General features: G+C 46.0%; 1 protein-coding gene across 2 annotated transcripts in view; it reads right to left on the bottom strand.

The window, feature by feature from the left end:
- NSF (N-ethylmaleimide sensitive factor, vesicle fusing ATPase) overlaps positions 1 to 26,410 on the bottom strand; it is an 86,655-nt gene that overhangs the window by 43,156 nt on the left and 17,089 nt on the right. For both annotated transcript variants that reach the window (XM_064733840.1, XM_064733839.1), the window contains exons 3-8: positions 19,680 to 19,779; positions 16,168 to 16,207; positions 12,131 to 12,297; positions 10,116 to 10,223; positions 7,554 to 7,629; positions 1,846 to 2,001 (exon numbers count right to left, since the gene is read on the bottom strand). In XM_064733840.1, coding sequence (XP_064589910.1) covers positions 1,846 to 2,001; positions 7,554 to 7,629; positions 10,116 to 10,223; positions 12,131 to 12,297; positions 16,168 to 16,207; positions 19,680 to 19,779 — 647 coding nt within the window. The remainder of the gene's footprint in view (positions 1 to 1,845; positions 2,002 to 7,553; positions 7,630 to 10,115; positions 10,224 to 12,130; positions 12,298 to 16,167; positions 16,208 to 19,679; positions 19,780 to 26,410) is intronic.

Genomic DNA, 26,410 nt, shown 5'->3' with positions numbered 1-26,410 from the left:
ATTGCTTCATTTTGTGGGGAGAGGGAAGGTGGATCAGAAACATAAACATACACAGAAATTACACAGCTATGGATTCCAAGTTCAAATAGGAGCCCACACAGATTATATTCCCAGAACAAGGAGCAGCCAGAACATCCCCAGCCACGTTCTGGGACAGAACCAGACACCTGCAGCTGCACACTGCTTCCTAAAAATTCAACCCTGCACCATTTATCTGCCTGCCAGCAGATGTTTACCAAGTACTGGCACTGCCTTTCCTTCCCTTGACCCAAAAAGAGAAGTTATATTTAGAATCTGTGCTTTTATTTCACAGACTCCAGGAGGTGCCATGGCCTGCCAGCACTTCAAACCAGAGCAGCAGAGCTCACAGCCCATCCATACTGGGATTACTGGGCTCAGGCTGGGGAGGACAGGGCTCATGGTGCAGCTGCCAGGAGGAATGGGAGGTCAAAGAGATTATGGCAGGAGCATTAAAACAAAATTTCCTCTGAGCTGCATGGACAGACATGGCCAGGCAGTCAGAAACAGGAGCACTGTCACTGCTATGGATAAATGAAGCATTCAAGGGAGAGTTTCACAGAACCATGGGATGGTTTGGGTTGGAAGAGACCTAAAAATCCATCTCATTCCAACCCCCTGCCATGGGCAGGGACACCTTCCACCAGACCAGGCTGCTCAGAGCCCCAGTTTCAGTTCCAGCAGAACAGAATCCAGTTAAACCACGTGTCTCATTCCTTCAGACATTCCATGGGCAGGGCTGAGTGTTGGTGCTGGGTTTGTCTCTCTTCCCCAGCCAAGCAACAAGAGTGCAAAATACATTTGGGAGCAGCAGGGGAAGAAGAGGCTCTGTTGGATCCCTCAGAAACTGCTGTGCTACAGCAGCACAAGGGTGTGTCCAGCCCTCACACACCAGGGACTGTCCCCCAGCCACACTTTTCCAGGTTATACCTGGAAGGGTTATCCTCAGTGTAACCTTTTCCAGGTTATCCTCAATGTAACCTTTCCCAGGTTATCCTCAACATAACCTTTTCCAGGTTATCCTCAATATAACCTTTTCCAGGTTATACTCAATATAACTATCTTTTCCAGGTTATCCTCAGTGTAACCTTTTCCAGGTTATCCTCAGTGTAACCTTTTCCACATTATCCTCAGTGTAATCTTTCCCAGGTTATACTCAAGATAACCTTTTCCACATTATACTCATTATAACCTTTTCCAAGTTATCCTCAATGTAACCTTTCCCAGGTTATACTCAGTGTAATCTTTTCCAGGTTATCTTCAACATAATCTTTCCCAGGTTATCCTCAATGTAACCTTTTCCAGGTTATCCTCAATGTAACCTTTTCCAGGTTATCCTCAATATAACCTTTTCCAGGTTATCCTCAATATAACCTTTTCCAGGTTATACTCATTATAACCTTTTCCAGGTTATACTCATTATAATCTTTTCCAGGTTATCCTCAACATAATCTTTCCCAGTTTATCCTCAATGTAACCTTTTCCAGGTTATCCTCAATATAACCTTTTCCAGGTTATCCTCAATGTAACCTTTTCCAGGTTATCCTCAATGTAACCTTTTCCAGGTTATCCTGTGTGTAATCTTTTCCAGGTTATACTCAGTGTAACCTTTTCCAGGTTATACTCAGTGTAACCTTTTCCAGGTTATCCTCAGTGTAATCTTTCCCAGGTTATCCTCAATATAACCTTTTCCAGGTTATCCTCAATGTAACCTTTTCCAGGTTATCCTCAGTGTAACCTTTCCCAGGTTATCCTCTGTGTAATCTTTTCCAGGTTATACTCAGTGCAATCTTATCCATCTTATCTTATTTTCCAGGTTATACTCACCCATTTGTTCCACAATCTCAGGTGGGAAAACTCTTGAAGCAAAAGCTCTTCGGAAAATATCTGAGAATTCTTTATCTAGGCCTCCAATGCCCATTTTCTCAAAATTCCAGTCAGGGTTGATGATTGACTGCCTGTTCTCCTTGGTCTTTGATTTACCTGCAAAAGCCAAGAAATGGTTTCAAACACACAGATTCACCCTGGACCCACATAACCTCAGCACCCAGCTCATGTGGCTGCTGCCAGGAGCAGTGTCCACCCTGTTCCAGGCCAGCTGGGATGATGCAGGATTGTCCTGCATCCTCCTCAGTCCTGCCTTTGCAATGCCCAGCTCCACACTGGAACCCTTGCTCCTCTTCTCTCTTCCTCCCACACCCTCTGACAGGAAAATGGACCTACAGGTGCTGCAGTTTGGTTGTACCTTCAGTACAAGGACAGAATGATGGATGCTCTGCTTTGTTCATATCCCTCCAGAACAAGATGTGATCATTCTTAGCACCCACATTTAACAGCTCCTAACAACAGGTACAACACTGAAAGATGGGTGCAGCATTCATTGCCTTGATCCTGCTGTGGCATTCACGTTTTCTCAAAATCCCTTCACCCAGGATTTTTCTCCTGGGAAGTTGAGAAGCCTCAGAGAAAAGGAAAATAATGATTATCTGATTTGCTTCTCCTCTGTTTTGCTGCTTTGGAATGTGTTTGGAGATTGTTTACCCACAGATGATTGTTTCATTGGATTCTGCTGTGAATTGTTTTGATTCAATGGCCAATTGGGGCCAAGCTGTGTTGGGACACTGGAAAGAGTCACGAGTTTTCATTATTATCTTTTTAGCATTCTGTAAGTATCCTTTCTGTATTCTTTAGTATAGTATAGTTTAGTATTCTTTGATATAATATAGTACCATAAAGTAATGATTGTTTCATTGTTAATGATTGAATCACTGTTTTGATTCAATGGCCAATTAGGGCCAAGCTGTGTTGGGACACTGGAGAGAGTCACAAGTTTCCATTATTATTTTTTAGCATTCTGTAAGTATCCTGTCTGTATTCTTTAGTATAGTTTAGTATAGTGTTCTTTTATATAATATAGTATCATAAAGTAATAAATTATCCTTCTGAGAACATGGAGTCAGATTCACCATTCCTCCCTGCAAATACAATACTCCTGTTTGGGGTCTGGGCCCTCTACAGCCACCAGCTTCACCCAGGTCAGGGGAGCTCCTCCTCCCACACATCACTGACAGTTCTCTGTACTGAATCTCCTCTGCCATTTCCTGCCTCAGTCCTCAGCTCAGAGCCAGCCTGGGCACCTCATTGCTCCAGCCTTTTCCAGCTTATTCAATAATTACAATGAGCAGCAAAGAGATTCCCACCAAACTCCACTGCCATCAGCCATTTCCTCCTTCCCTTTCATCCCTCACTGACTCATGCAAGGACCTTCTCTCCCACAGATCTCTGGTTTGATTCTTTCCTAAGGAACTTTGACAAAGAACTTTGCTGGAGGAGCTTTGACAATGAGCCCATGTCAGCCCTGCTGGCAGAGCTCTGATTGCTGAAGGATCATGAGGCAGGGCTGCCCTTAGACAAGACAGGCTGGTCCTTCCCTGTGGATCACCCTTTTATTCTAATTTAATGCTTTATTCCAGTTTCTGTTGATTTTTTTCTGTACAAATCTCAGGTTCTAAATCTGCACCTCTCCAAACCTTCTCCAGGAGGTTTATTCAAGCCTATAAACAAACCCATGTAGCCTCACCTTAGGTTTATTCAAGCCTAAAAACAAGTTTATCCACCAGATCAACCTTGCACATGGCTTTCAGCACCCTCAGCTACCAGGGAAACACACAGAGATCTGACAACCCAGAGAAAAAGCAAAGAACTAACAATTATCCTTAACTACTGCCCTTCCCAGTGTAGCACCCTTTTCCTCTCATTTAATGCTTTATTCCAGTTTCTGTTGATTTTTTCTGTACAGATCTCAGGTTCTCTAAGATCTGCACCTCTCCAAACCTTCTCCAGGAGGTTTATTCAAGCCTCTAAACAAACCCATGTAGTCCCATCTAAGGTTTATTCCAGCCTATAAACCAGCACTGACACTTTTATCAGTCAGATCAAACCTGCAGATAGATTTCAGCACCCTCAGCTACCAGGGAAACACACAGAGATCTGACAACCCAGAGAAACAGCAAAGACACTGACAATTATCCTTAACTACTGCCCTTCCCAATGTATCACCTTTTATTCTAATTTAATGCTTTATTACAGTTTCTGTTGATTTTTCTGTACAGATCTCAGGTTCTAAATCTGCACCTCTCCAAACCTTCTCCAGAAATTTTATTCAAGCCTCTAAACAAACCCATGTAGTTTCACCTTAGGTTTATTCAAGCACTGACATTTTTATCAGTCAGATCAACCTTGCACATGGCTTTCAGCACCCTCAGCTAGCAGGGAAACACACAGAGATCTGACAACCCAGAGAAATACCAAAGAACTGCCAATTATCCTTAATTACTGCAGAAATGGGATGTTTCCTCAGACTTGCACAGGGTTTAAGGGTTGGCTCTTCATGGTTTTCCCCATGGGGGCCATTCCCACCCTAGAACATCACAAAGATCACAGAGTCACAGGTGGCTTTGGGTTGGAAGGGATTTAAAACCCATCCAGTGCCACATGGGCAGGGACATTTTCTGTGGGATCTCAGCACCTCAGGACTGAGGTGTCACCGAGAGCACCCTTGGGGGGCTCGGGAGTCCTGGAATGTTCCAGAAGTGTCTGGTGGCTGGACTTTGATCCTACACAGGAGACGACACCTGTATGAGGACAGGAGGGTTTCACCGGGGTGAATGGTGAAGGGATTGGTTAATTAGAGAGTGAGACACAGGGTTTAGGATTTCTGTACAGGGGGGTTTAGGGAAGTAAGATGGAGGAATTGGGGCGTGTCCTGTCCTTCTTCTTCTTCTTCTTCTTCTCCTCCATCTTCTGTGGTGATGGTGGCACTTTAGGATTGGTTATTACTGAAAGTGCACCGGACAATAAGAATAAAAAGGATTGGGGAAAAATGATAAATATTGTACACGTAACCATGGTATAAAGATAGGTGACTGTCCGGAGGGCAGCACAGTGTGCTCATGGCTGGCTGCTGAGCAGAGCTCTGTCGGGCCCAGAGAAAATCTTTTAGATAAACAATTAATAAACATAAAGACCGAAAGAAGAACTGAAGCCTCTTCTCGTCCTTTGATACGCGGCTGCCCCAAGGCCACTCCGGGCCTTTCCAGGCCATCCAAACAGCCGAAAACCGGACAATTTTCCACTATGCCAGGTGGCTCCAAAGCCCATCCAGCCTGGCCTTGGGCACTGCCAGGGTTTCAGGGACACCCACAGCTGCTCTGGGCACCCTGTGCCAGCGGCTCCCCACCCTCCCAGGTCACAGTTCCTAATTCCCAATATCCCATCCTAGCAAACAACCAGTGAGCATTTTGCTGCTCTGTTCCACAAGCTCTTCTAAGAGTTATTTCCAGTTCAGCCAGATAATGAATGAGCAGCATGAGTGCAGGAAGTCCAGCAAACAGCAGCTCTGTGTGAGCTCAACCCAGACTCTTTAATCCTGGTCTAAACACATCTGGAATCAATATTTCAATTCCAAGGGCAGCAAAACAAACAAACCTCTGGGTCAGATGCCAGGGACAGCACTTGGGACACAGAGCCCCTCCAGGGAGCACCAATCCACAATTCCCCTGGGTTTATTATCCCACTCCAGCTTTTAGGTCAGACCCCTCAGCCAGTTCCTGCTCCCACAGAGCTTGGCCTACACTCCCCCCTTCTGGCTGCACCTCAGCACAGGAAAATTCTTGCAGATTGGATTAAAACCTCTTCCAGTGGTTTCATAACACAATTTTATGCTAAACAGAACAAACAGAATTGGCTTTTTAAAAAAATTACTACAATTCTTCTCTATTGACATCATGCAGGCCCTTTACAGACATCAGTGACACTCACTTCACTTTCATCTCCTCTCTCACAATTTAATTATTCAGAACTTTACAATTCCCCAGAGACCAACAAAGCACATTAAGCAGCTCTGCCTCAGATCAATGAGGAGATTAAATGAAGTAGCAATTTGACAGAAGTAAATTGAGGCACAAGAAGCTCTTTTGTCTTGTGTGAAGACAATGAAACAGAATCCTGGGGAAGGGACCCTGTTCCCAGAGCAGCAGCAACCCCACACGTGCCAAGAGGGAGATGCCAGGGCATTTTATGGCTCTGAACATTAACCAGGTACAATCCCCTGGGAATATAATGTATTCAGGGTTATGCACAGGGTTATTTCACACTGTCCTGGCAGCAGAGTGAAACCTGATGGGGTGTGATCCCACAGTCACAGGTGGGAACTCACTGCCCTGCCCCTGCAAGTTCCATTTGGTGCTATGAACAGTTCTACCCTCATTAGGACGCTTAATTACAGCAATCAGCCCACAGAGCTGTGTTAGTGTCACATTCACATTTTCTGAAAAATCCCTTTGCCCAGGATTTTTCTCCTGGGAAGCTGAGAAGCCTCAGAGAAAAATGACAACAATAATTATCTCATTTGCTTCTCCTGTGTTGTGGAATGTGTTTGGAGATTGTTTACCCACAGGTGTTTTTAAATTGGATTCTGCTGGGAGTTGTGTTCACTCTTTGGCCAATCAGGGCCAAGCTGTGTCAGGACTCTGGAGAGAGTCACAGATTTTCATTATTATCTTTTTAGCCTTCTGTAAGTGTCCTTTCTGTATTCTTTAGTATTGTATAGTTTAGTATTCTTTGATATAATATAGTATCATCACTGTTTCATTGTTAATGATTGAATCATTGTTTTGATTCAATGGCCAAGTAGTGCCAAGCTGTGTTGGGACAGTGGAAAAAGTCACAAGTTTTCAATATTATCTTTTTAGCCTTCTGTAAGTATCCTTTCTGTGTTCTTTAGTATATATTATATTATATTATATTATATTATATTATATTATATTATATTATATTATATTATATTATATTATATTATATTATATTATATTATATTATATTATATTATATTATATTATATTATATTATATTATATTTCTTTAATAATATTATTCTTTAATAAATTAGCCTTTAGTATAATATAATATAATATAATATAATATAATATAATATAATATAATATAATATAATATAATATAATATAATTAATATAATATAATATAATATAATAATATAATATAATATAATATAATATAATATAATATAATATAATATAATATAATATAATATAATATATGCCTTCTGAGAACATGGAGTCAGATTGATCATTCCTCCCTGCCATGATTAAATACAATAATTTAGGGTTTCAGCACAGGCTGAGTGCTCAGCCCAAAACTCTGCTGAGGTGCAAGGTGTGGTGACACAAGAGCCTCACACCCTCCCACTGCCTGTGGCACAAAATCCCAGCCCCAAATGTGGCCCCAAAAAAATAAAATAAAATAAAATAAAATAAAATAAAATAAAATAAAATAAAATAAAATAAAATAAAATAAAATATTTCCAACAGCTGCTGTCTCTGGATCTACTGGTCCATCTGGCCTTGATAATCTGAGCCTAGGAGTGAGGACAAACAACAGCCTGCAGGCAATGAAGTCCCCTGGGCCTGAACAGCAGCAGATCTCAAGCATTATTTCTCTGTGGGTGCAGGAACTCACCAATCAGATTGAGAGAGGAGTTCTCAGCTTTCTCAAAGGCAACTTGGCTGTTCCCAAGAACCAAACCAACCTCGATCTGCAAAGGGAAAGGAAAGAAATAATTACATTAATTACCATTAGACTGAGCTTCAGATTGCTCCAGGTATCTCCAAGAACATCTCAGAAGGCAGGAAAAAGCAGCAAAATCTCCATTTCCTGGGAAGAATGAAAAATACCAACCCCACCTCTAAAACACCACTGAATGGAGAAGCTCACCAGGTAAAACAACCTGACTTTTAAAAGTTACTGTTTTAGTTCAAACCCAACTGTTCTATTTCAGCAAGTAAAGGAGAAAATAAAATCCTGTCCTTTCTACAGAAGGAAAAATCAAAACTGGACATATCTGGAAGACAAAAAAAACTCAAGAGAGGCTGTTTCCATGAGCAAAATTCCTGTATCCTCCCCAGATCTGCAGTTTAGTGGAGGCTGCACTGAACTGCAGACAAGGCCCTTTGTCCCCTCTGATGAGGCAGATTTGTGACTTCTCCAAAGGCAGCTCACCCAAACCGCCCCTGCTGGCATTATCTGCCAGGACTTTCAGCTCTGCAGCTGTGGGATCTCAGCACCTCAGGACTGAGGTGTCACCGAGAGCACCCTTGGGGGGCTCGGGAGTCCTGGAATGTTCCAGAAGTGTCTGGTGGCTGGACTTTGATCCTACACAGGAGACGACACCTGTATGAGGATAGGAGGGTTTCACCGGGGAATGGTGAGGGATTAGTTAATTAAAAGGTGAAACACAGGGTTTAAGATTTATGTACAGGGGGGTTTAGAGAAGTAAGATGGAAGAATTGAGGTGTGTCCTGTCCTTCTTCTTCTTCTCTCCTCCATCTTCTTTGGTGATGGTGGCACTTTGTGGTGGTTTGACCAGGAAGAAGTGGGAATTCTGGGAAGCTGTGGTCAAACCAATGAAGGTTTTGAGTTTGAGACTGGCAGCTGGTGTAGCCAGTGGGGTTTGGACACACCTCCGAGAATACACAGGGGTTAAAAGCAGGGCTTTGGCCTTGGGAGGTTCTCTTGGGACGTCGCGGCGAAGAGGTCAGATCACCCTCCCCTGTCCAGTCGCTGCTGCTGGGCGGGGGAGGGGCAGCCACGTGGTAGGCCCTGGGCCTGGACAGAGATGGGAGGTGAGGGGGCTTCGAGGATGGAAGGGTGGAAGATCCCAGGGAGTCAGCCCTCGGGCAGCCATTCCCCCCCCCAGGAGGGAGAGAGAGAGAGCCGGCGACACCGAATGTGATAGCAGCCGGCCCAGGAGGAGAAGGGGGGAGGAAGAGTGCCCGGCCGGAGCGGCAGCGTGTGTGGGAGTGCCGCTCCGGGACAGACAGAGACTGAAAGTTTTAACCCCTTTCTTTCATGATTGGGGCCTTGCAAAAATGCTAATCCTCCTCGAAGCTGAATAAGAAGGGAGATAAGAGATGAGATGAGACAAGGACCTGGCCCGAAGAATGTGGAGATGATTGAATGGGGAGAGATGATTTGGAGTGGCCTTTTGGCTGGACTTTTCTTGTGGCCATGGACTCAGTTGTTCCTGTGACACAGAGACTGCACTTAGGGGAAGCAGTGGCTCAGAACCAGGAGGGTTCATCGTGAGGACCCCCGCCCCAGGGGGTTGGAAAAATATGGGGGGACAGATGTCCCAAAGCAGAGACTGTGCCTTTTTGGAGTGAGACAAGGCATCCTTGAAAGACAACCCTAAAAGCAGCTCTGGTCCATGTCTCAGTGGTGAGAGCACTGGCATGGAAGGAAGATGTCACAAGCGGCAAAAGGACTTTTTACGGGCGGTGCCGAAGTGACAGGAAGCACACGAGGTTTCAGTGTGTTTCCAGGGGAAGCCTATGGAACAAGAAGGACTCCTCTCCTCTTCATGAACTGCAGTTTGAGTATACTAAAGTGTGGTGCCAGGCTGGGCAGTTGGTGTTTTGGAGAATGTATCGGATTGGAAAGTCAGGTAGTGGGGAGGAGGAAAGTGGTTTTTGTAAGGTTTTCAATTTTTTTTTCTTTTCCTTATAGTTTTTCCTATTTCCCTGTAGTTTAGGTAATAAGTGTTCTTTATGTTTAAGCTAAATTTTTTTTGCTTATTCTGTTTTGCTTATTCCTGTTTTGCTTATTCCTGGTCACATCTCACAGCAGACACCAGGGTGAGGGCACTTTCATGGGGGGCACCGGCTCTGTGCCAGGCTCAAACCATGACATCATTACTGAAAGTGCACTGGGCAATAAGGGTGAAAGGTATTGGGGGAAATGATAAATATTGTACACGTAACTTTGGGTATAAAGATAGGTGACTGCCCGGAGGGAGGGGAGTGTGCTCATGGCTGGCTGCTGAGCAGAGCTCTGTCGGGCTGAGAGAAAATCTTTTAGATAAACAATTAATAAACACCGAGACCGAGAAAAGAACTGAAGCCTCTTCTCGTCCTTTGATACGCGGCTGCCCCAAGGCCACCCCGGGCCTTTCCAGGCCATCCAAACAGCCGAAAACCGAACATGCAGTCCCCAAGGAAAGCCCAGGAGTTCTTGGGAGCCCACCTTCTGCTTTTTGCTTGTTCCAGACTCCCCTTTGAGAATGCTGGGGTCCATGGCTTCCATGTCCTTCACCAAGAGCCCAAAGAGCTTGTCATTAAAGCTGAACACCAGCTGTGGAAAGGGAAAACAAATCTCATTAAAAAAAGCTGAAAAGGATTCTGGCAAGACTAGTAAGATTTGAAAGGAGATCAAATGATCCTGAAGACTGAGTTAACCACCCAGCAGCTCCCCTGGAGTTTTTTCCCTGTAAAGGTCTGGATTCACAGGAAAATCCTGTAAAGCTCTCAGTCTGGAGTGCTGACCATGTCCCAATATCAGAGTAACAGAACACAAAGACAGCTGGAGAAACTCAAAGAAAAATCCTCCTTCCAAGAAAATCATCTATTTCTCCCTCCCCTTCTCCCCAGCTCAGTGTTCTGGATCATCTGATGACATTTCCCTCTCACTTCAATAATTGGTGCTAGTCATGGAGAACAATTTAGCTCAAAACTTTCAGATATTTTCCATTTCAGCTTGACAAGGACACTCCAGGAGCAGTGCTAATGAGAGACAGAATGAATGTGATGATGAGTAGGGTCCATCCCACAGAAAACCAGGCTGGCTCTGCAGCCTTGCCTCCCTTTCCTTGAGTTTGTATTTTCAACTGGTTTAAGATTCAGACCCTGCAAGGTGTAAATTATATGGGAGACAAACCTTGAGCTGTTTTGAGAGCAAGGCAAAGCAGAGATTATCACACAGGGCTGTGCAGGGGCTGAAGCCCATGTTCTGCACACCCCTGCAGGCTCAATTACAGGACATCAACTTTCCAAGGTCCCCAAGAAAAATATTTCATCCCTGTTTCTCTGCTCAAGTCCCCAGAGCAGCAATAAATCATGGAATCCCAGAACAATTCAGGCTGGAAAGGATCCTAAAGCTCATCCAGTGCCACCCCTGCCATAGCAGGGACACCTTCCCCCACATCAGGCTGCTCCAAGCCCTGTCCAGCCTGGCCTGGGACAATTCCAGAATAATTAAATGCACTGCACTTGGGAGGTGCCACTGAGAATGAATTAAACCTGATGGTTGTCTTGATCTTATACAGAAGGAGGCAAAAGTGACTTCCTAAATTATTCCAGAAGTTGCCATGCTCACATCCAACACAGAGAGACCCAAACTCTCCCAAACCCTGGGATTTTCCTCACAGATTTGGGATGGATTCTAAACCCCTCTGGCCATGCTCTCAGTGACAGTCACAAAGGTTTTACTGCTCATAAAAACATCCTTGTGCAGGCTGGGCTAGAGCAGAGACTGGACAGAGCTAAAGAATAAAGCAGGGATTTATTAAAAGGACTCAATGGGACACTGGAAAAAGTCACAAGTTTTCAATATTATCTTTTTAGCCTTCTGTAAGTATGCTTTCTGTGTTCTTTAGTATATATTATATTATATTATGTTATGTTATATTATATTATATTTTTATATATTATATATATAATATATATACACACCTTGGGCAGCACAAGAGCCCAGCCAGGGCTGCACCCAAGATGAACCAAAATGGTCACAAAATGAATCCCAGGTGAACCCAAATGGTCACAAAATGAATCCCAGGTGAACCCAAATGATCACAAAATGAACCCAAGATGAACCCAAAATGCCCCACTGGTCACAGGGTCTCTCACTTTTATAAGCTCTGCTCCATTTGCATATTGGAGTTAATTGTCCAGTTACAGATTTAACCCATCAAGCCCCATCCTTGTTTTTCTCTCTCCAGCCCACGGTGTTTGTGCTCTTGGCCTGAGATTTGGCTCATTTGTCCTTGGTGCCCAGCTGGAGCAGGAATTGTTTTGTCTCTGTGCACAGAGCTCACCATCCCCTGATGTGAACCCAGACCCACCCACTAAGGCAGCACAGAGCCTGAAAAATACAAAAAAACTAAAACCTGAGGCATCACTTCACACAAAGAACAATTCCTGCCCCTCACCCAGCCTTTGCAGAGCTCCTGGCACCCTCAGAGGGTCCCTCAAAGCCCAGCTCACCTGCTGGCCCACAGAGAAGGCCTGGCTGTTGAACTGCTGGATGAACTCTGCAGCCATCTTGTCTGTGTCATAGGGGTTGGAGTCAATGTTCTTCTTCTGCAGGAAGTCAATCTCGATGGTCATGGTGCCAATGCACTGCTTGGTCTTGTCAAAAGTGTATAAGGAAACTGAAAAAAAAAACAAAAACCAGCATATTTAAGGTTCCCCCAGTGTATTAAACAAGTTTGGCAATAAACACTCTTCCCTTGAGAATTTCACTTGGTAAAACTGAATATATTCTTTCTTTATTTTCTCTTAACCCATGTTCAACTGAAAGGTCAAAAATACAATAAAATTGCCACTGAAAAATCACATTTTTCACTGAAAATCCCTGCATTGCTCTAAAAACTCTTAATAAGCCTTTAAAACAGCTCAAACACCACACAGACTTTGGAGGATGAGGACAATGAAAGCAAATCCAGGTGTGCTATGGTCCCACATGGCTGTATCTCCACCCAAGGGTTTGGACACATCTCCAGGAAGCCCAAAAGCAGCTTTAGGGGTTGCCTTGGCCAAAAGCAGTGACAAGAGGCCATCACTGGGTTTCCTTGACAAAATTGCTGAGCTGTTCTCCAGATGAGGCAGCAGAAAGTGAACTGAAGTGCACAGAAGTGCACATTCAAATGCAGCAATGGAATCTGTCAGCCCAAAACAAAGCACATCATCAACTGCCCTTCATCCCTGAGACTGAGGAGAGCCCAGAGGTGCCCTTGGGCCCACACTGACATTTCCAGGCTCCCTTCAGTGCTGCAGAATCCCCTGGACAGAAAGCCAAGGGGCAGGGAAGGCACTGCAGTGTCACTGCCACCCTGATCCCACAGGGAAACAAGAGACCTCTCAGGGTGCAAAGAGGATGAAGAGGATGAAGAGGATGGAAAGGAAAGAGCAGCACAAGCCACAGCTCCAGGGACTGCCCAGCATGGTCAGCACCTCACAAACAGGCAGGCCCAGCAGTGCAGAAAGATTCTCCACAAGACTGAGGAGCATTGAAGGTTTGCTTTGAATCTGAGAAGCCAAGAGCAGCAAGGATGAAGTAGGAGGAGGGGAATGTGGGAAAGGCTCTTCACTCCATCTGGGATTTCCTGTCCAGCCCCTGGCAGCAGAATGGCTCCAGGACAAACCTGCAGATGCTGAGGTTGATGGCAAAACAATCCCCCAGGATTGTTCACGTGAAGGCAGAGAGCTGCCGAGGACCAGAACAAGCCACCAACACCCCCGGAGAGCGCCACAGCAAAGGTAGTAACACTGCTTGATCTGTGGGATCCAACCCCAGGACTGAGTGAGTCACCGAGAGCACCCTTGGGGGTCGGATCCGAAGCAGGTGCCACACCCAAACACCTCCTCCTGGGGGAGCAGAGCTGCCACAGCATAACAGTGGAATAATAAGATGAAAAAATCACTTGTCTCCGGGGATCTGCTGCACTGAGTTTCTCCCGAAAAAAGCTAAGCCCCATGGGCTGAAATTCACCCCTTTGGGGCCGGGTGCTAAGCAAACCCAGGAGCTCCTCTCACCTTCCAGGTCACCCCTGAGCAGTTTCCTTTTCCTTGCTGAACCTCATGGCTTTGTCCAATAAAATTTTCTGTATTGAAGTGGAGGGAGAAGACCCACCTTTGTTGGTTCAGCATCGACTCCGTTTATTGACTCAGTCACTTTTTATAACCGTGTTAATTAAGTTCATGCACATTGCAAAACCCGAGCTCACAACAGGTCAGAGATAACACACCAACCCCTCCTTTTGTTTCCAATACCAAGATTTGTGTTCTCAAAACTTACTTTTACTTTCCCAAAACAGCCAAAGATGGAATATCTGCTTGTTATGAGAAAGCTGCCTGAGAACTCTGGTATGCAAGGTTCTCAAGGCCTTCATGTTTGTCACTTTTACTTGTAATTAAAAACAACCTGAGAACTTCTGCTGTTTACAGAAATAGGCTGTGAGAATGTGCTCCTCACAGCTGCCTTCTAAGCCATTTCTGAAAAAATCTCCAACATTTCTGGAATATCAGTGCCTGGATTTGGTCAGATCATGAGGCTCTTACAGCCAGGACTGAGTGCTGAGGGGATCAGCAAACCCAGCAGAGACTGCACCAGCTCCAAGAGCCTGGAATGTTCCAGAGAGAAGCAGGGAACTCAGCAGGGACCTCCCTGTGGTGGGAAGGCAGCAGGACATCCATGGGGTGGGAAGGCACAGCCAGCCCTGGCTCCAGCTGAGCATCTTTGCTGGGAACACAGGAGCTGGTGCAGCTGGAGTGCACAGAAAGCAGGACAGACAGACACATCCCTCAGAGCACTGTGCCTTCCTGTTGGAGATTTTTTCAGGGATGGCTTGGAAGGCAGCTGTGGGGGACAGGTTCTCACAGCCTGTTTCTGTGAACAGCAGAGGCTCTCAGGTTGTTTTTAATTACAGGTAAAAGTGACAAACATGAAGGCCTTGAGAACCTTGCACATCAGAGTTCTCAGGCAGCTTTCTCATAACAAGTAGATGTTCTATCTTTGGCTGTTTTGGGAAAGCAAAAATAATTTTGAGAACCCAAATCTTGGTGTTGAAAACATAAGGAGGGGTTGGTATGTTATCTCTGACCTGTTGTGAGCTCAGATTTTGCAATATGCATGAAGTGAATTAACACTGTTATAAAAGGTGCCTGATTGATGAATAAATCGGAGTCGATGGCTGACCAACGCAAGGTGGGTCGTCTCCCTTCCAACTTCAATATATGGTAAACTTCAATATTGGCTGTTTTGGGAAAGCGAGAATAATTTTGAGAACCCAAATCTTGGTGTTGAAAACATAAGGAGGGGTTGGTGTGTTATCTCTGACCTGTTGTGAGCTCAGATTTTGCAATATGCATGAACTTGATTAACACTGTTATAAAAAGTGACTGATTGATTAATAAATCGGAGTGATGCTGATCAATGCAAGGTGGGTCTCTCCCTCCGACTTCAATACCTTCCCACCAGGAAAATCACTCACCTGTAGAACCTTCACTGCACCATCAGGGGCTCAGCAGCACTCATCACTGCTGCACAGAGCTGTGGGCTGCATTTACACTGACATTTAAAGCACAGCTTCCACGTTATCAGGGGAGCAGGACAAAGCAGGAGCCCTGGGAAATCACTGGCTTTGTGAGCATTCTCCCTACCTGCAGAATGCTTTTACAAATCCCTTCCACCCAGCACGGAGTCAGATGACATTTAGTCACTGTGCACAGAAGCACTGCATTATTTTTGTGAACACAGGCTCCCACGTAGCTGGGAGGTTTTACAGCCACAAACTGCTCACAGAATATCAGTGCTTCTTTCCCCAAAAGACCTGAGTACTGAAAACACTGATCTCTGAGTTGGCACATGATCAGCAGCCAAACAAGGGTAAGAAACAAATTAATTTATGACAAATTAATTTTCCCCTGTTATAGGTTCTTCTTCAGTTAAAATAAGACCAGCAGGCAAAAAAAATCACAATTAACAAAATCATCAAGGTTGGAAAAGGCCTCCAGGATCAACCATCAACCCAGCACCATGGTCATCACTAAATAATGTCCTCAAGTGCCACATCCACCAGTTCTTCAAACATTTCCAGGGATGGTGACCCCACCACTGTCCTGGGCAGCCTGTTCCAAGCCTTTACAACCCATTCTGTGAAGAAATTTTCCTTAATATCCAACCTACACCTCCTCTGGCACAACTTCAGACTGTTTCCTTCCATCCTGTCCCTTTTCTTATGGGAGAAGAGACCAAGCTCCTTGCAGGTCCCTGTATGGAGCAGGAAGGACACTGATATCCCACACAGAGCCAGGCTGAGATACCTGCAGGTATCTGGAGAAACTGCCAAAACAGCCTGCCCAGGGCTGGAAAACATTAAAAGCAAAAAAGCTGCAGAGAGGAGAGCAGCTCCTTCACTGAGGAGGCCCTCACATCACCTGGAGCTCTGTGAGATGCAAATTCAGGGTGGAAACATGAATTCAGCTTTGTGAACACATCCCAATTGCTCTGACTGACTCACCATCAATCTCCTGCCCGATGGAAAGGCCGGCCCATTTTCTCTGAAAAACAAGAGAAAAAGGTCAGAACATCTGTCCTGCAGAACAAAAAGCTGTCCTGCAGAACACCTGGCCCTCAGAACAAACACCTGGCCCTCAGAACAAACACCTGGCCCCCAGAACAAACACCTGGCCCTCAGAACAAACACCTGCCCTCTCAAAGGCAGCCTCCTCACCCAGAGGAGCAGCATCCCCAGAGAACCCTCAGCAGCAGAAAAAGGGGCAAAATGGAATATCCCAAAAACCCCCAAATTAACAGGAAATAAGCCAAAAACATTCAATAATGGCTTTTAGGTATTCTCCTCACCCAGAGGAGCAGGATCCCCTGAGAACCCTCAGCAGCAGAAAAAAGGAACAGAATGGAATATCCCAAAGACCCTCAAATTAACAGGAAATAAGCCAAAAACATTCAATAATGGTTTTTAGGCAGCCTCCTCACCCAGAGGAGCAGGATCCCCAGAAAACCCTCAGCAGCAGAAAAAAGGAGCAGAATGGAATATCCCAAAAACCCTCAAATTAACAGAAAATAAGTCAAAAACATTGAATAATGCTTTTTAGGTATTCTCCTCACCCAGAGGAGCAGGATCCCCTGAGAACCCTCAGCAGCAGAAAAAGGGGCAAAATGGAATATCCCAAAGACCCCCAAATTAACAGGAAATAAGCCAAAAACATTCAATAATGCTTTTTAGGTATTCTCCTCACCCAGAGGAGCAGGATCCCCTGAGAACCCTCAGCAGCAGAAAAAAGGAACAGAATGGAATATCCCAAAGACCCCCAAATTAACAGGAAATAAGTCAAAAACATTGAATAATCTCTCCAAATAGTTCTTGTGACGTCAGAAGGTTGTTCTGTCCAACCTCCTTCAGGTTTCTGGTGTCCCCACCATGCTGGAGGCAGAAGTTGGGGTGCTGGATGGGGTTTTTTGTCCTTCTGCTCATTTCCTACCACAGCCCAAGTTCTGAACATCCACAGGTACCACAATGGCTGTTACACACCCCAGGAGCATTTGAAAAGCTTGCTCTAATGTGCTCCAAGGTACAATATTACCTGAACCAAGAGAACCTATAAAAATGAAACTGCTCAAATCTTTAGGTCCCTTGGAAATTCCTTTAGAGAATGGAACTGCAGAAGTGGGAAATGGTTCACGAATTATGTGACACAAAAATATCTATAACCTTTACAATTCCAACAGCTCTGGCTTGATGAGTGCAAAGTTGTGGTTTTCCCAGTGGCTGCTGCTGTGTTAGAGACTGACAGGGTGTTCTCAGCTCTCATCAGGGCTGGGCCATGTTCACAAGCCTCAGGTATCAAATAAAGGCACCAGGCACATGCAGGGGTCATTACAAACAGCTCTGGGGAGATATGAAAAGCTGTAATTTATCATCATTTGTGTATTTGCCTTTTTGTCTGGGAGAAGGAACACAATGACTTTGCTTACAAAGTGAACACTTCTCCCTTTACACTCTCTCCAATATCCACAGAATATCCTGAGTGGGAGGGGACCACAAAGGATCATCCAGTGCAGCTCCTGCCCTGCACAGACACCCCAAAAATCCCACCCTGGGCATCTCCTGCAGCTCTGCAGCCTCAGGGCTGGGACCATTCCCTGGGCAGTGCCAGCACCTCTGGGGGAAAATTTTTCAGGATCTTCTCTGTGGATTTTCCTCTTCTTCAACCCCCACCATGCTCACCCGGCTGGTTTCTGCTAAAGGTTTGTCATCACTGCACAGCAATTCGTGTTTTAGGCTCTCAGGATACAAAACTTGTCCCAGCCTTCAGTTTTAGGAGTCAAAAATCAAGATTACCACAGAACAAATGTGATCAAGAACTGCAAGTCAAAATCAAGATTACCACAGAACAAATGTGATCAAGAACTGCAAGTCAAAATCAAGATTACCACAAAACAAAGGTGGTCAAGAACTACAAGTCAAAAATCAATATTATCACAGAACAAAGGTGGTCAAGAACTGCAAGTCAAAAATCAAGATTACCACAGAATAAAGGTGGTCAAGAACTGTAAGTCAAAATCAAGATTATCACAGAACAAAGGTGGTCAAGAACTCCCAGCTTTCAGTGTTAGGAGTAAAAAATCAAGATTACCACAAAATGAAGGTGGTCAAGAACTCCAAGTCAAAAATCAAGATTATCACAGAACAAAGGTGGTCAAGAACTGCAAGTCAAATTCAAGATTACCACAGAACAAAGGTGGTCAAAAACTGCAAGTCAAAATCAAGATTAGCACAGATAAAGGTGGTCAAGAACTCCAAGTCAAAATCAAGATTATCACAGAATGAAGGTGGTCAAGAGCTCCATGTGAACAGTGAGTGTACCACAAAGAGATGCTCTGGAGGCCTCAGAGCACAGACACTCCTGGACAGGAGCAGAAAACACACAGTGGGTGTCAGACTGACTGCAGCTATCCAGGGCTCTGGGAAATATTGGGAATTTTAAAATTCAAACCCAGTATCAGGAATGGCCAATGCTCAGAGGGCTGAAGCAGCTCTGCTGTGCAGACAGGCTGAGGGAATGGGGGTTTGTGGCCTCATTGTGGCCTTTCAATACTTTAAGTGGGCTTGAGTCTTTTTAAGGACACAGAATTTTTAGTAGGGATTGTAGCAAAAGAAAAAGGGGAAGTGGCTTTAAACTGAAAGAGGGTGAATGAAATGGTAAAACCTTGTCCAGAGAGGTTCCAGGGAACACTGAAGGTCACACAGCCCCCAGCCACTCATTGGGACAGACCCAGTTCCAGCAGCACATCAAAAACAAAAATGTCATCTGGGGGCTTGTGCCAAGATGTGCTGAGGAAATCAAATCTGCTGTGTTTGCAGCATGGAGCAGGGAGTGGCAGGGAGACATTAAAGTGCTGAAACAGAGACCACAACTGCTGCAGGTTCATGGGATGAGACTCAGTGAGAGCAGTACAAAGCTTCAAGTTTCATTTTTCAATGTAGAAGTTAATTATATTCATTATTTATTCTAACCAGCATTTAACATCTGATGATGACTTAATTAAGAAAGAGGAGACAAAGGGGTTTGGGGTTTTTTTATGCATTTCATTGCAGTTTTCATCTATAAATACTAACAATGACTGGATGTGGTCAATAAAACTTCCAGCAGGTCTTAAAAATGAAAAACACAGCAAAGAAACCCTTTAAAGCCAAGGATTTAAAGATTCACAAGGAATGGAAGATATTGCTTAGATTTTTCCTTTTCAAATAGTTTCTTTCTGGTGTTTTTTTAGAAGGTTAAATTACACATTTTCCAGTATCTTTATCCCACCATGCACTAAAAATATATCAAAACAACACAAGCACAGTCACTTCACTTGCAGTGTGAGCATCCTTGAACTTTTGCTGGCAGAAATCAGATTTGCAGCACACATTTATTCCAATTAGAGAACTTATCATCAATCCTGAACCTAAAAAAGAGATTTTGTTTATTTTGTAGCAGAGCAGAAAGTCATAGAAAGCCATACCTGGGGCAAGCTGAAGGCAATGCTGCCAGGGACAACAGAGGGGTGAGTTCTCAGAGTGAAGATGTACTTGTGGTTGGGAGAGGTCTTCACCACAACATGCCTGGAAAAGAGATCAGGATTTTATTTTGAAAGTATTTTATTATTATTATTCATCCCAACATGCCTGGAAAGGAGATCAGGATTTTATTTGGAAGGGTTCTGCATTGCTCACAGGGATGTGTAGCCCAGGTTATCTCTAGGGCTACAAAGGAAAACCAAAAGCATTGGAGGCACAGCAGGGTGACAGAGCCCACCACCCTCACTGGTACAATGGGATCTCAAAGCCCAACTGCAAGACTTTGCCCCAAAAATCAATAGTTACATCCTGGCACCGTGATATTTTCTGGAAAAATCACCTTGCCCAGGATCTTGAGAAGCCTCAGAGAAAAATGTAAATAAAAATGATCTGATTGCTTGCTTATGGCTTCCTCAGACTGTGCCTGACAGCTCTGATCACGGGATAGGCAGGCAGCCTGCTGGCATGAGAAAGCAAAACCAGAGGAGGCTGCGACTGGTGCGCTCTGGCAGCACTAACTGGGAGCCCAAACTGGGAGCTGTGGCTGCCCAAACTGGGAGCCCAAACTGGGAGCTAGGACAGCCCAAACTGGGAGCCGTGGATGCTCAAACTGGGAGCCATGGCAGCCCAAACTGGGAGCCATGGCAGCCCAAACTGGGAGCTATGGCAGCCCAAACTGGGAGCCGTGGATGCTCAAACTGGGAGCCATGGCAGTTTAAACTGGGAGCCATGGCAGCCCAAACCTGGAGCTATTGCAGCCCAAACTGGGAGCCGTGGCAGCCCAAACTGGGAGCTATGGCAGCCCAAACTGGGAGCCATGACAGCCCAAACTGGGAGCCATGGCAGCCCAAACTGGGAGCTATGACAGCCCAAACTGGGAGCCGTGGATGCTCAAACTGGGAGCCACAGCAGCCCAAACTGGGAGCTATGGCAGCACAAACTGGGAGCCATGAAAGCCCAAACTGGGAGCTCTGGCAGCCCAAACTGGGAGCTAGGACAGCCCAAACTGGGAGCCCAAACTGGGAGCCGTGGCAGCCCAAACTGGGAGCCATGGCAGCCCAAACTGGGAGCTGTGGAAGCACAAACTGGGAGCTAGGACAGCCCAAACTGGGAGCTGTGGAAGCCCAAACTGGGAGCAGCCCAAACTGGGAGTTATGGCAACCCAAACTGGGAGCTATGGCAGCCCAAACTGGGAGCTGTGGCAGCACAAACTGGGAGCTAGGACAGCCCAAACTGGGAGCCCAAACTGGGAGCTGTGGCAGCCCAAACTGGGAGCTAGGACAGCCCAAACTGGGAGCCATGGCAGCCCAAACTGGGAGCTATGGCAGCCCAAACTGGGAGCCATGACAGCCCAAACTGGGAGCTGTGGCAGCCCAAACTGGGAGCCGTGGCAGCCCAAACTGGGAGCATTGGCAGCACAAACTGGGAGCGTGGCAGCCCAAACTGGGAGCTGTGCAGCACAAACTGGGAGCAATGGCAGCCCAAACTGGGAGCCGTGGCAGCCCAAACTGGGAGCCACAGCAGCCCAAACTGGGAGCCGTGAATGCTCAAACTGGGAGCATTGGCAGCACAAACTGGGAGCCAGGAAACCCAAACTGGGAGCCATGGCAGCCCAAACTGGGAGCCATGGCAGCCCAAACTGGGAGCTATTGCAGCCCAAACTGGGAGCCCAAACTGGGAGCATTGGCAGCACAAACTGGGAGCTAGGACAGCCCAAACTGGGAGCTCTGGCAGCCCAGACTGGGAGCTATGGAAGCACAAACTGGGAGTAATGGCAGTTAAACTGGGAGCCACAGCAGCCCAAACTGGGAGCATTGGCGCCAAACTGGAGCTATGGCAGCCCAAACTGGGAGCCAGGAAGCCCAGACTGGGAGCCAGGAAGCCCAAACTGGGAGCTGTGGCAGCCCAAACTGGCAGCCCAAACTGGGAGTTATGGCAGCCCAAACTGGGAGTTGTGGCAGCCCAAACTGGGAGCCCAAACTGGGAGCTATGGCAGCCCAAACTGGGAGCTATGGCAGCCCAAACTGGGAGCTATGGCAGCCCAAACTGGGAGCTATGGCAGCCCAAACTGGGAGCCATGGCAGCCCAAACTGGGAGCCCAAACTGGGAGCCATGGCAGCCCAAACTGGGAGCTTGGCAGCCCAAACTGGGAGCTATGACAGCACAAACTGGAGCTGTGGCAGCCCAAACTGGGAGCCATGGATGCTCAAACTGGGAGCCATGGCAGTTTAAACTGGGAGCCACGGCAGCCCAAACTGGGAGCTAGGACAGTCCAAACTGGGAGTTATGGCAGCCCAAACTGGGAGTTGTGGCAGCCCAAACTGGGAGTTATGACAGCCCAAACTGGGAGTTATGACAGCACAAACTGGGAGTTATGACAGCCCAAACTGGGAGCTGTGGCAGCCCAAACTGGGAGCATTGGCAGCCCAAACTGGGAGCCTTGGCAGCACAAACTGGGAGCATTGGCAGTTTAAACTGGAAGCCATGGCAGCCCAAACTGGGAGCCCAAACTGAGAGCCACAGCAGCCCAAAAAATAAAATAAAATAAAATAAAATAAAATAAAATAAAATAAAATAAAATAAAATAAAATAAAATAAAATAAAATAAAATAAAATAAGCCCAAAAATAAATTCATTTTCCTACACTGATGTTCACCACGAAGGAGCTCAGAGAGCTGCTGGATTCACAGAGGGGAAATCTCAAACTCATGAAGAGCTTCTGGTTATACACAAACAAAAGGAACAACAAATCACCAGGGCCAGGCAGCTCCCAGAGCTCTCCAGGAGGAATTGCTGCTCTGTTCTGTGTGAAATCCTCTCAGATCCAACCCATGTGGTGCCAGCTCCGGGAAAGCAGGCCCAGGAAAGTGCTGGGAAGTTTGGCCAGGCTGAGCAAACCCAAAGAAACTGCAGCAAACATGAATTAACCTGTGAATGCATCAGATTCTCTGGGGCTGAAGCACGAGCAGGGTTTCTCTCCTGGAGGAGGGATACTAGGATCTCTCCCATGCAGCAGTTGGACCCAGCAATCACCAGCAAGGCTTCTCCAACCAAACTGCCAATAAGAACAAGTTCTTACACAAACCCCCGACTGTGTCCCCACCTGCTGCCAGAACTGGTTTCTCCATCCAAACTGCACCAAGAACTGGTTTCTCTCCAAACTGCACCCAGAACTGGTTCCTCCATCCAAACTGCACCAAGAACTGGTTTCTATCTCCAAACTGCACCCAGAACTGGTTTCTCTCTCCAAACTGCACCCAGAACTGGTTTCTCCATCCAAACTGCACCAAGAACTGGTTTCTCTCTCCAAACTGCACTCAAGGCAGGAGCAGGGCACAGAGCTGAAGGTGGTGCCACTGCCCAGAGCATTGCACAGCACACACTGTGTGTGCATGGCCTGCTGTGAACTCATCCCTGACTCATCCCTGCCCAGCTCAGCGTGCAGGGAGTGAAGCACTGTTGGGTTTTCGGCTGTTTGGAGGGCCTGGAAAGGCCCGGGGTGGCCTTGGGGCAGCCGCGTATCGAAGGACGAGAAGAGGCTTCAGTTCTTCTTTCGGTTTTTATGTTTATTAAATGTTTATCTAAAAGATTTTTCTCTCGGCCTGACAGAGCTCTGCTCAGCAGCCAGCCATGGGCACACTGTGCTGCCCTCCTGGCAGCCACCTATCTTTATACCCATGGTTACGTGTACAATATTTATCATTTTTCCCCAATACCATTTATTCTTATTGTCCGGTGGACTTTTAGTAATGACCAATCCCAAAGTGCCACCATCACCACAGAAGATGGAGAGAAGAAGAAGAAGAAGAAGGACAGGACACGCCCCAATTCCTCCATCTTACTTCTCTAAACCCCCCTGTACAGCAATCTTAAACCCTGTGTTTCCCTCTCTAATTAACCAATCCCTTCACCATTCACCCCGGTGAAACCCTCCTGTCCTCATACAGGTGTCGTCTCCTGTGTAGAGTCAAAGTCCAGCCACCAGACACTTCTGGAACATTCCAGGACTCCCGAGCCCCCCAAGGGTGCTCTCAGTGGCTCGGCACCTCAGGACTGAGATCCTGAGATCCGACAAAGCACGACAAGATCTTCAGCAGCACCCTGGGGTTAAAGCATCTCCTTGATCCAAGGGCAAACTCCAGCTCTACACCCCCAGCTGCAAACAGAGCAGAACCCTTGTGGAGGTACCACCAAAAACCCTCCTGAGCAGGAAATGTGGTGAGGGACCAGAGCCAGGGGATCTGCAGCAGGGCTGGCCCAGGGATCTAATGTGAGAGAGTTCACAGGGGCTCTTGGATGAGGGAAGAGACAACAATCTGATTCCATATTTCAGAAGGCTTGATTTATTATATTATGATAGATATTATATTAAAACTATACTTAAAGAATAGAAGAAAGGATTTCATCAGAAGGCTGGCTAAGAATAGAAAAAAGAATGGATAACAAAGGTTTGTGGCTGGGACAGAGAGTCTGAGCCAGCTGACTGTGATTGGCCATTAATTAGAAACATCCAACATGGGTTAATCAAAATCTACTTGTTGCATTCCACAGCAGCAGATAATAATTGTTTACATTTTGTTCCTGAGGCTTTTCAGTTTCTCAGGAAGAAAAAATCCTAAGGAAAGGATTTTTCATAAAAGATGTGTGGCGACAATCTAAAGCCAGATCTGGCTCCAGGGGATCTGAAGCCAGGGATGGCCCCAGGGATCTGCAGCAGGGCTGGCTCCAGGAGATCCAGAGCCAGGGATGGCCCCAGGGATCTGCAATGCAGCACCAGCTCCAGCACTGCCCCTGCTCCCTCTGCCACTTCACAGCATCTGCAGCATCTGCTCCTGACCAAACACTCTGCTGGTGTGTGAGCAGCACTGCTGGAAATAAACAGCTCCCAGGGGCACAGGAACAGCCAGAATCACACCCAGCCTGCTGAGGCAGCACATCCCAGGGCACTGCTCCCTGCATGCTGCCACAAATGCCAGCAGAGAAGGTTCTGGAAGCAAAAGGAGCACAGCCGGCTGCAGGGCTGGCAGCTGGGTCCCTGCAGGACATCCATTCTGGAGGAAATTAAAGTTTTTATAATGCATGAGGTACAATGCTCAGTACAGGTATTTTTGTAACTCAATTAAGTTGAAAAAAAGATCAACCTGGGAGAAACCAAACTTTGAAATGACCAGGAGACTTTTCTGCCCAAGCAGCCACTTTTGCCTGCTTCTGACCCAAAAAGTTCTGTTGGTTTAGAGGGTGGGTTTTGTTTGGGTTTGGCATTTTGTGCTCCAGTTGGGCTCATGAAATCACAGCTCAGTTCATCCCTGCAGAGCCATGAGAGGTGCCAGGGCAGCAGAGCAGACAGGCAGGCAGGTCCTGAATACACCCCTGCACTGCAGCTCAGCACTGCTGAGCTCCCCACCCTCAGCAGGTATTTTATATAAAGGTGGGCAAATCATTCAGTATTTCCTTTATCGTATCATTCACTATCTCCTTGAACATTTTTCCCATTTTTCAAACCCAAGCCCTTGTGCTGCATGTGATTTTCCCTTTTAGCTGAAATTAATGACTTCTGTCTACAACCTATCTACTAAAATCTGTCAGAGCTTCCCTAAAGCTGCAGCAAAGCAAAGAATCTGACTATGTCAATTGGCTTCTTGAAATCCAAAACCCCTCTGTGTGGGCTGAGCTGAACAATGCAGGTGTTTTCCACCTAACAGAAGTAAACCCCAGAGTTTGGTTCCATCAGCCACCCCAAAACTGCAATTAAGGAATCCAGTTTGTGGTGCTCACACTCTGGCTGCTTCTCCCTTTTGTTCTTGTGCATGAAAACCCTGAGAAAGAAGAGTTCTTTCTCTTTGGTTTTGGCATTTTGTGCTCCAGTTGGGCTCATGAAATCACAGCTCAGTTCATCCCTGCAGAGCCATGAGAGGTGCCAGGGCAGCAGGGCTGGCTGACAGCACAGACAGACTGAGCACACCCCTGCACTGCAGCTCAGCACTGCTCAGCTCCCCACCCTCAGCAGGTATTTTATATAAAGGTGGGCAAATCATTCAGTGTCTCCTTCATCATATCATTCAGTATCTCCTTTATCATATCATTCAGTATCTCCTTGAACATTTTCCCATTTTTCAAACCCAAGCCCTTGTGCTGCATGTGATTTTCCCTTTCAGCTGAAATTAATGACTTCTGTCTCCAACCTACATAGTAAAATCTGTCAAAACTTCCCTAGATTCTTTTTCTTCCCTAGATTCTTTGCAGCAAAGCAAAGAATCTGAGTATGTGAATTGGATTCTTGCAATGCAAAACCTTTCTGTGTGGGCTGAGCTGAACAATGCAGGTGTTTTCCACCTAACAGAAGTAAACCCCAGAGTTTGGTTCCATCAGTCACCCCAAAATTGCAATTAAAGAATCCAGTTTGGGGTGCTGACACTCTGGCTGCTTCTCCCTTTTGTTCATGAAAACCCTGAGAAAAGAAAGTTCTCCTGGCTCTGCTCAGCATTCCCATATTGTTGCAGTGTGTGTGTTGCAACACCATATGATATGAAAGTGAGAGGATGCCCCAAGTTACACAATAAAATGATAAAAACGTTTTTGAAATAGTTCAAATATTCTCACTGTATAACAGCAAAACCAAAACCAAAATTATCACAAGAATTACTTCATTAAACAATTATTCTGTTAGTTAAGCAGA

This window comes from Zonotrichia leucophrys, chromosome 27 (genome assembly GCF_028769735.1).
Source record: "Zonotrichia leucophrys gambelii isolate GWCS_2022_RI chromosome 27, RI_Zleu_2.0, whole genome shotgun sequence".
Lineage (NCBI taxonomy): Eukaryota > Metazoa > Chordata > Aves > Passeriformes > Passerellidae > Zonotrichia > Zonotrichia leucophrys.
This window is presented reverse-complemented; position numbering and strand designations above follow the sequence as displayed.